General features: G+C 43.1%; 1 protein-coding gene across 4 annotated transcripts; it reads right to left on the bottom strand.

Annotated features, from left to right (window-relative positions):
* Positions 1-195: 195 nt before the first annotated feature.
* LOC110538104 (male-specific lethal 1-like 1) lies at positions 196-7,587 on the bottom strand. Of its 4 annotated transcripts, none has more exons than XR_016485217.1 (9): positions 7,502-7,587; positions 5,911-6,736; positions 5,328-5,533; positions 2,102-5,013; positions 1,807-1,874; positions 1,640-1,707; positions 1,343-1,467; positions 1,020-1,092; positions 196-900 (listed from the first exon to the last, which is right to left on the bottom strand). XR_016485217.1 is itself a non-coding variant. In XM_021624696.3 (9 exons), exons 2-9 carry the CDS (start codon positions 6,586-6,588, stop codon positions 810-812), a joined length of 1,575 nt encoding a protein of 524 aa, XP_021480371.2. In that variant the 5' UTR covers positions 6,589-6,736; positions 7,502-7,587; the 3' UTR covers positions 196-809. The 4 variants fall into 4 exon arrangements, 2 of the variants coding, with proteins under 2 accessions (XP_021480371.2, XP_021480372.2); XR_016485218.1 differs by having other exon boundaries at positions 7,468-7,556; XM_021624696.3 differs by having other exon boundaries at positions 2,102-2,367.
* Positions 7,588-10,499: the final 2,912 nt, after the last annotated feature.

Raw genomic sequence — 10,499 nt, 5'->3', positions numbered from 1 at the left:
TGACACCTGTGAACAAAATTATAAATCCCCTAAAATCTGCTCAGAGTTGAATGAATATGAAGTATTATCCAGAGACATTGATATTCACATTCACTCATACCTAATTCCCATTATGGTCCAGTGCTTTCAAATGAATTGTATCTCCTACATTTATAAAATCAGGCACAGACACCACCCAAAAGAAACGAAGTCATGTTCATGGGCATAAAGCATTTTTTTAATTACAACATCTTGTTTGAAACACAAACCATAAGTGCTGCTGAGGCGCTTTCAACACATCTCACTCCTTATGACCAATGTTTTTTTCCTTTTATCTCCAACAGGTCTCCTTTCTATAGGATGCAACAGCAATCACATACAGATGGGAGACAGAGTCTTTCTGCTCTGTTCAAATATGAGGCATGTCAATATGAATGACAACGTCAACAGTTTGTAGAACTTTAGCTTCTTTTCTTGGGAAATTTTGTGGGTGAAGTTGCAGAGGAAAACTGTCCTCAAATGAACCCAGTGGGACTCTAGAGGAGACAAACATCTCTGCTCTTCCTGGATAGTTCACACCAGCCTCAGTCTTCTTCCAAACCAGCCCTACTATGAACAAACAATAGGATCCGCTCTGCAGTCCAGCAACCATGACCAAACTGTGGCACAGTACATCTTTTGATTTTAGGGGATTGTGGCATGCAATTCCCCCACCCCGTCTGTAGTACTCTCCCAAATAACAAGGCAGACGTTCACACAGAGGGGTGCTGCCTGGCACCAATCCAGCCGGTGTCTCCTCTCTTGAACTCAGCTGGAAAGGACAGATTTATTTATTTTCGGCAGGTCCGGTGGGGGGTCTGCTTTTTGGGCACCTCTACTCGACAGCGGCTTCGCTCGTCCAGCCAGGGCAGGTCAAAGATCCTTCAAGGGTGAATAGAGAAACACAGGGGTTTAGTGTTTAGGAAGCAAGCACTCAGATTGTATTCAAGTGATGTTTGGCTCAGTGTTATTTAAGAACCAGTGCGTATGACTCAACTCACCGTCTTGACAGCTTTGGCAGAGGTCGGCCAAACACCACCACTGGAAGGTGGGGGGTGATCATGAGGGTCTCCACTGAGGAGAGAGAAAGAACACCTTCATAAGTGATGAGTCCAAGACCCTACTCAGTATTTCAACTGACTACATTTAATCTCAACAGACATTACTAATGGGATAGTTGCTTTTTGGCCAGATCTAAAAAATACAATGTTATTGGTTACATACACATATTTAGCAGATGTTATTGTGGGTGTAACTAAATGCTTATGTTCCTAGCTCCAACAGTGCAGTTGTATCTAACAATTCAGTGTATAGGTGGGCTTACCATCCTCGGCTTCTGGGTAGAAGGAGAACACTTCTGGCTCACTCTCTTGGATACCCTTCCTCTTGTTCATGCGCTGCTGCAGTCGCTGGAACATCCGCTGCTCTCGGATCCGCTGGATGTCCCATCTACGGGAGGTGAATGAAGGAGAGTGAAGAACACAGCAACAGAAGTTCAAAATAAGGGACACAAAAATAAGAAGAAAGGCAGAAGAGGTATGCCAGAGAAACACACAGACTCATGGCAAGAGTTGGTCAGACAAGTAAACAGAGCAGAGTGAAAACTCTAGCCCTCCCTTACCTCTTCCTTCTCTTCTCATCCAGTTCATGCTTTGAGTGGCGCTTCAGGAAGACATTGTCATCCAGATTCTGTAAGAGAAAACATGTGGACTTTAGACCTCCTGACCAGGGGTCTAATCTGGACTTCCACCAGCATAGGGCTTCAAACAGAGCAAGACAAGTACCCACCTCAGGGATATCAGATGCCGCCTCCTCCTCTCCCAGGGGCTCCATAAGGTTTTCCTTCCACGAGGGAACTGTGTACAAGAGAGAGAAGGTCATTCCACCACATATGCAATTTTACAAATCCTGTTTTGCACACATTTTACAAAAGATAAAGCAACAAAAAACAATAATGTGGCCTATTCCAAAATACTTAGGCCCAAGTCTCAGCCTTCTTATGTGCTGTTCATACTTATTTTGCCCGTTTCCCTATTTTTGGGGGATCCAATACAACCACTTCATGACAGTTTATAACACTCACTGGCCACAGGCTCCTCCTTCTTGGGTGAGGGCTCCCGCGAAGCTGGTGACAGGGGAGGCACATGCCAGCGACACAGGTACATGTCTGTGGTGGACAGGTAGTCTAGTTCCTCAGTGGCGGCCGAGCAGGTCCCAGGAGACCCATCCGAAAACTCTTCCCCGTCCAGAGGCTCCTCTTTGGGGAGAAGCGCCTCGTTGTGTGGGGACTGGGAGGCCTTGGCTTGGGCACGTCGTTTGGCTGCCCTGGGGTCCTGGAAGAGGAAACGCCTATTGGCAAGAACAAAACAAACTTTAGAGGAATTGCGTGAGGGACAATAAGGGGCTTTGCATGAATCTACAGTACATAGATATATCTATCCATGTATGGATCTAGGACAGGCCTGGGCCCACGACCTGATTCAATGACCTGATTCAACACGGCCCGCGGAATCATGCTCAGATCAAAGAATTTGCGATAGTAACGTTTTGAAAAACGTATTTGTTATTCAAATTAAAAGCCCAATGAATACTTGCCTTTGTGTAATGATTTAACTCCCACCACTTGTTGGACATTTATTTTGAAGGCACGTATAAATAACTGCACAAGGACATACATTGACTGACAGGCTGACACACGCCACAGTCACAAATAGTAGCTAGCTAGAAATTGCGCAAAAATTAGTACAATTTAAAAGAAAGGTAGACAATGAACGTAGGATGTTCTAGCAAGAGTGGACATCAAAATACAGTCATGGCCAAATATACATGTTCACAAAGTCTGCTGCCTTAGTTTGTATGATGGCAATTTGCATATACTCCAGAATGTTATGAAGAGTGATCAGATGAACTGCAATTAATTGCAAAGTCCCTCTTGGCCATGCAAATGAACTGAATCTCCCCCCAAAAAATCCACTGCATTTCAGCCCTGCCACAAAAGGACCAGCTGACATGTCAGTGATTCTCTCGTTAACACAGGTGTGAGTGTTGACGAGGACAAGGCTGGAGATCACTCTGTCATGCTGAATGAGTTCGAATAACAGACTGGAAGCATCAAAAGGAGGGTGGTGCTTGAAATCATTGTTCTTCCTCTGTCAAGCATGGTTACCGGCAAGGAAACACATGCAGTCATCATTGATTTGCACAAAAAGGGCTTCACAGGCAAGGATATTGCTGCCAGTAAGATTGCACCTAAATCAACCAATTATCGGATCATCAAGAACTTCAAGGAGAGCGGTTCAATTGTCGTGAAGGCGGCTTCAGGGCACCCAAGAAAGTCAAGCAAGGACCGTCTCCTAAAGTTAATTCAGCTGCGGGATCACCAGTACAGAGCTTGCTCAGGAATGGCAGCAGGCAGGTGTGAGTGCATCTACACACACAGTGAGGCGAAGACTTTTGTAGGATGGCCTGGTGTCAAGAAGGGCAGCAAAGAAGACACTTCTCTCCAGGACAAACATCAGAGAGACTGATATTCTGCAAAAGGTACAGGGATGGGACTGCTGAGGACTGGGGTAAAGTCATTTTCTCTGATGAATCCCCTTTCTGATTGTTTGGGGCATCCAGAAAAAAAATCTTGTTCGGAGAAGGTGAGCGCTACCATCAATCCTGTGTCATGCCAACAGTAAAGCATCCTGAGACCATTCAAGAGCAACTTCTCCCAACCATCCAGGAACAGTTTGGTGATGAACAATGCCTTTTCCAGCATGATGGAGCACCTTGCCATAAGGCAAAAGTGATAACTAAGTGGCTCAGGGAACAAAACATTGACATTTTGGGTCCACGGCCAGGAAACTCCCCAGACCTTAATCCCATTGAGAACTTGTGGTCAATCCTCAAGAGGCAGGTGGACAAACAAAACCCCACAAATTCTGACAAACTCCAAGCATTGATTATGCAAGAATGGGCTGCCATCAGTCAGGATGTGGCCTAGAAGTTAATTGACAGCATGCCAGGGCGGATTGCAGAAGTCTTGAAAAAGAAGGGTCAACACTGCAAATATTGACTCTTTGCATCAACTTCATGTAATTGTCAAAAACCTGACACTTGTGAAATGCTTGTAATTATACTTCAGTATTCCATAGTAACATCTGACAAAAATATCTAAAGACACTGATGCAGCAAACTTTGTGGAAATTAATGTGTCATTCTCAACTTTTGACCACGACTGCACTTCTTTGAGGTAAAGGGAAAGCTGTGTGCTTAGTGTGCAAAGAGAGCATCGCTGTCTTGAAAGACTACAATTTGTCCCAACACTTCCAGACAAAGCATGCAGAGAAATATAGGAAAGTCTTCTGAGCAGAGGGCAGGTGCATCAAAAGAGTTGCTTTCTCAGTTGCAAAAGCAGCAAGGACTTTTCACAAAACTGCATTCAGCAAACGCTGGAATTGCGAGAGCTAGCTATGTACTGTCCCACAAAATTGCTAAACATACCAAGCCATTCACCGAGGGCGAATTCATAAAAGAATGTTTAAATCAACAAGAAAGAGCTGTTTGAAAATGTTTCCCTGTCAAGACGAACAGTGACACGGCGTGTTGAGGACATCGCAGAGAATATGGAACAACAGTTGAAAGACAAGGATTTCACCTATTTCTCCTTGGCCCTGGATGAGAGCAGTGATTCACGTGACACGGCGCAGTTGTTGATATTCTAACAAGTCATAACCCCAGACTTTGAAATTACAGAGGAGCTTCAGTGCAGTCAATGAAGAGCACCACCACATGGAAAGATTTATTGGAGGAGGTTAATAAGTGTGTGGCAAAGCTGGGACTGAGTTTTGAAAAGTTATCCAGTGTGACCACTGATGCTTGCTCAAACTTGACAGGAACAAATGTTGGCCTTTTCAAAAGGATACAAGATCAAGTAGCTGAGTTGAACCCAGATCAGAATGTTTTTTCCTGCATTGCATTATCCATCAGGAGGTGCTCTGTAAATGTATTCTGAAAATGAGCAATGTTGTGGATACAGTCATTAAAGTGGTAAACTTCATAAGCGCAAAATCTTTAAATCACAGGCAGTTTACCTCACTGTTGGAAGACAGAGTCAGGTCATGCAAATCTCTCCTACCACACAAACGTGAGATGGCCAAGTTTTTGGGAGGAGCTTGTAATATGATTCTGGCCCGCAATGGCAAAAATATATTCTAATGTGGCCATCCATGGAAAATAATTGCCCAGGCCTGATCTTGGAAGTATGTCATATCATGAAGTTAAAAAAATAAAAATATAAAAAAAAACTGAATGTGGAGCCCTACCGTTTGTGGCCCTTGCCTCCTCTGCCAAAATTCAGCATTCGGGGTGTATGGCTGCTGTGGCACTCAGACAGCCCCTGCCCCTCTGGTGTCCCTGGCATTGCCGCCTGGTCTTCCTGCAGGCTAGGGATGTGGTTGGGGCACTGGTCACACCCATCCTTCTTACCTAGCTGCAGACGGCGAGCCATGCGCTCAATCCGCGCCATGAGCTGCAGTAGTGAAAAAACGCGTCACATCAGTGGGGCTAAAGTGAGCTTTATACCCCCTTATGATTTGGCATTTAAATAGTTTGTCTTGAAGGGTAGCCTATTCTCTTCAACACTTGAGATTTACAGTCCATAAGAGTACATCAAAAATATATTGAGGCCAATTTAGTTGACTTCAATAACCTTACACTTCATAGAAACAATGATGTCATAAGTGCTGCACTGCTATTACATCACAATACCACTGGTGGCATTGTGGAGCTGGCCTAGGTTGGAGGTGAAATACCTACTGCTGGTTATTCTGGAAAATTCAATTTTTCACAAAATGTGCTGACCAGGATCGACAATTGAAATGTTATGCATTGTGTTTGCTAGCATACCATTTCCTTCTCAGCTTTGAGGTCATCTATCTCCTTGCTCTTGGACTGGAGCTGCTGTTGCTGTTGTTCAATGAGTTCCAGTTGGAGGAGGAGGATCTGGCGTATGCAGCTGGTCTGTGTAGGGGAGTGACCAGGTCCTTTCCTAATATTCCCTCTTTTGCCATCTGGGCTGTGTTCTGATGACTGTGCCCCCATGATTGATGCAGTAGTAGCCCCTCTGACCTCCCTGCCACACACTGCATCGTCCCAGGGCTGTTTGATAGTGTTGAGCACTGCAAGGTCTGTCTTGCCCATATTGCTGTTTGTCTGTCCTAGTAGTGTCTTGCTCTTGACTGGTGTGGTGCCATCACCCCCCATTGGTTTGTCCTGGGGAGTTTGGGCTCCAAAGATCACCCAGTTCTCCTCTTGCCCAGACCCAAGCCCAGGGTTCTGTCCAGATCCAGGCCTGCAGGAAATCGGTGCCTGTCCTGGCACCACCTTGGCTTTCCCGTGGAGCTGCTGGCCGCTGCTGTTGTGGATACTGCCCAGCACGTTTGGGACTCCGATGACGTATTCACTTGGCTCCCTCCTCAGGCCAATGAAGGAATCTGGTGTTCCTCCTGCTGGAGCTTTGACCAAATCAATCTTCCCTACTGTGTCTAGCTTATATCCTCCACTTGTGAACACAGTGGATGTCATTGTCGTGGCAACCCCACCACCAGAACCCTTGCCAACCAACGCCCACCAATGTCCTCCTGACAGGGGCGTTGGTGGCACAAAGAGCTTGATCTCACACCGTGGATGCCGTTTCTCCTCAGCAGTGGGCTGTCTAGATGTCCATGCAAGCCTGAAATACAAGGGAGGGATGTCAGATGGGCACACAGTTAATTCAACATAGTTTATGCCTGATAACCTTGTCTAACTAAAATCAAATGTTGAAACAGACAGGAATCAGCCACAATGCCCTCTCTTACATCAGATATAGCCCAACTAAGGAAGCCACTTTGCTAATAACGTTAGCGTTCTCAATCTCTGGTTGCTACTAACTACAATTTCCCTCCTCGCGCATTTCTATACGCCCATGAATAATCTGTACGATATTGACACATGAACCAACAAACTGACACAATAACAACAATCGAGCAACCCGGAGATAAACTGACTTTCATCCCAACAATACAGGCATGCCTAGCAGACGAGGTAGTTAACGTTAGCAAGCTTATACAATCATTAAAGAGTTGAGTTTCGTCGGCTACCCAATGATGTGTATAATTGACCTAGCTGGTGTTTGGAGAAAACATTATGCAGGGACTGGCAATTGCTTGGTTACACGGGAAACAGTTCTAGAATAACAAACGCTACAGCGGAGCTGCAGTCGCTTAGTTGGCCAGCTAACTGGTTAGCCAAGTCCTCCATTTTAGGTCCGCAGCAAAGAGCAAAACAATGACAGCCACTTTGCCTTCAACCAACCCGGTCTCATTTGACGCCATTTTAACTTTAAACGCTTTACAAAGTTAAGTTTTTCTCTTGAACGTTATAACACATTGTGCTTTACACTTCTCACTAAAGGCCACCTACCTATTTGATATTCTCTGTACTCATTCGAACTCACCTATCGCCTTGATGCCCCTCTTCTCAGGTCGTTTTAAAATAATGATAATGCGCATGCGTTCCTTGTATGCTCGCCTCTGATTGGTCAATTAGCGAGCGGTTGCGCTGAGCTCAAAAGATTTCCCAATAATAAAAATGCCAAGGCAAATGCATATTCCTACCTAATTTTTATGATTGTTACAATTTGTTGTAGTTAATGTATCTTGTACAATCATGCAACCATGATGAAATTGTTATGGTCGAGAGAGTTCTTGTCATATTTTCTCTATTCACCCTGGGATTAGGTGCAACCAATTGGCAACTGGCTCAGTCACCACCAATTATTTTTTTATATTGTGGAACGAGTACAGCTATGGCATTTCATCTGTTTGCTTGATATTAGTTTGGGCTCTTCTCTATTTGGGGAGAGGACAATTCTGGGCTCCCTAATTCCCTATCTTGTAAGGGAGTTATGTTTATTGAAGATTAGTTGGAGATAAACCATTACATGTTACCACTTTTCTTGTAAATGAGTTAATATCTCAACATATTCTACAGTAGAGACCACAGGCTGTTTGTTACATTGGTGTTAGTCACTGTGGATCAATGCTGCTCTTTGACCACAAGAGGGCATACTGAAACGGGTGTCAGTCCCACCCACATCACTGTAAAGTAGCATTCAGGTGCAACACCTGTTTTTGTAAACTGTTTTTCATAAGCATGCATGGATATGCCAACTTCAACAGCCAAAAAGTAATAGCCTACTATAATATTTTAACAATAACCTATTAATACAAAGAAACATTCAAAAAGAAAACGGTATGCCTCGTCCTAGGTCGTTTTTCCCGAATAGAATATAGCCTAGGCGTATAATATGCAGATATACAAATCCAAGATTATGTGGCGCTTCTTCCCTCACATGTCTCTCTACCTCTCCTCTGATAAGTGTTTACATTGATGTAGCCTATGACTGGGTGGTGCTAAAGTGGGTGATCTAAAGTGGTATTTTCTCCACGAAAATAGCAGAGGATCGGCTCCCACTCAAGTATGCCTGATCGTAACAGCGCCCCTGTCACGTGGACAAGCCCGGTGACCATGCATATCCGCTGCAGTGTTTATTAGTGTTGACACTCCTCTCACGCTCTCCGGCTGGCAGACCCGTCTGTTTGAATGTCTGTGCCATCTTACACCCATAACACCGTCCACTGTGCCATAGCGCTCACATGAAGCACCGGGACCCTGCGACAAAATATGCACCTAAGGATTATATATATGTTTTACATAATGCTATAATAAAACCGCGGGGTAGTTAAATAGTCTTTACATTATTTTATTTATGGAATTCTTCTCAATAATGGTAATGAGGTTTTAATGTTTTCTTCTGCATGTCATATAGTGTGAGAGGTTTCCTCTATTTATGTTATTTAACTAGGCACGTCAGTTAAGAAAGACATCTTATTTACAATGACGGTCTACCAAAAGACAAAAGGCCTGCGGGAACTGGGCTGTGATTAAAAATAAATATATATAAATATAGAACAAAACACACATCACAACAAGAGAGACAACACAACACTACATAAAGACAGACCTAAGACGACAACATAGCAAGGGAGCAACATATGACAACACAGCATGGTAGCAACACAACATGAAAACAACATGGTAGCAACACAACATGATAGCAGCACAAAACATGCACAAACATTATTGGGCACAGGCAACAGCAAAAGAGCAAGAAGGTAGAGACAACAATATATCACGCAAAGCAGCTACAACTGTCCGTAAGATTGTCCATGATTGAGTCTTTGAATGAAGAGATTGAGATAAAATGTCCAGTTTGAGTGTTTGTTGCAGATCCTTCCAGTCACTAGCTGCAGAGAACTGAAAAGACTAGGGACCCAGGGATGTGTGTGCTTTGCTGTGGACTGTGCATTATGGCATAGCTTACAATGTTGTTATTTTATTGGAATTAATTAATTATATTATTTTCTTAAGGATATAGTGAATTTTAAAATGAACTTGATGTCCAAACACACTGTGCCTATACAACATGACCCTATTATATAAAAAAAAAAAATAAGGACACATTGGATACGGTCATAAAACACTACTAGCTGGACTAATTACTTAGTATTTTGAGTATGAGACATGCTTGATTATAAACTGGGTATTTCGAGCCCTGAATGCTGATTGGCTGACAGCCCTGGTATAAGAACTATAAGAACTGCCCATAGCCGTGGTATATTGGCCATGTACCACAACCCCTTGTGCTTTATTGCTTAATTACATACCAGAGAAGAGAGGTATAACATTTGCACCATTTGACTATAGTCAAAAATGGTACCTCTCTTCTCTGTTGTCCAACGTCTGCAGTATGGTTGAGCCCACCCATTTACTGCGGATGAGTCACGCGAACAGTAGGTTGGGAGGCGGCAAGCCTCGCTATGTGACCTACTTTTACTTCAGTCACGTCTTCACTGAGATGCTCCAGATACTCAACTAGTCTAAAGAAGGCCAGTTTTATTGCTTCTTTATGCAGGACAACAGTTTTCAGCTGTGCTAACATAATTGCAACAGGGTTTTCTACTGATCAATTAGCCTTTTAAAATTATAAACTTGCATTAGCTAACACAACGTGCCATTGGAACACAGGAGTGATGGTTGCTGATAATGGGCCTCTGTACGCCTATGTAGATATTCCATAAAAAATCTGCCATTTCCAGCTACAATAGTAATTTGTAACATTAACAATGTCTACACTGTACTTCTGATCAATTTTATGTTATTTTAATGGACAAAAAAATAACTTTTCTTTCAAAAACACTTAGAAATGTCCTTGTTTTTTAAAGAAAATCTTCTTTTTTTTGTCCATTAAAATAACATCAAATGTATATATATATATATATATATATATATATATATATATATATATATATATATATATATATATATATATATATATATAGTCCACTACAGTTGGCCAACAGGACTATCATTTTTCTCATAGCCTAAGTAAA

Source organism: Oncorhynchus mykiss, chromosome 12, assembly GCF_057628025.1.
Source record: "Oncorhynchus mykiss isolate SJ-2025 chromosome 12, ASM5762802v1, whole genome shotgun sequence".
Taxonomy (NCBI): domain Eukaryota; kingdom Metazoa; phylum Chordata; class Actinopteri; order Salmoniformes; family Salmonidae; genus Oncorhynchus; species Oncorhynchus mykiss.
Note: the sequence above shows the minus strand (reverse complement) of the source record. Positions and strands in the feature narration are given on the sequence as shown.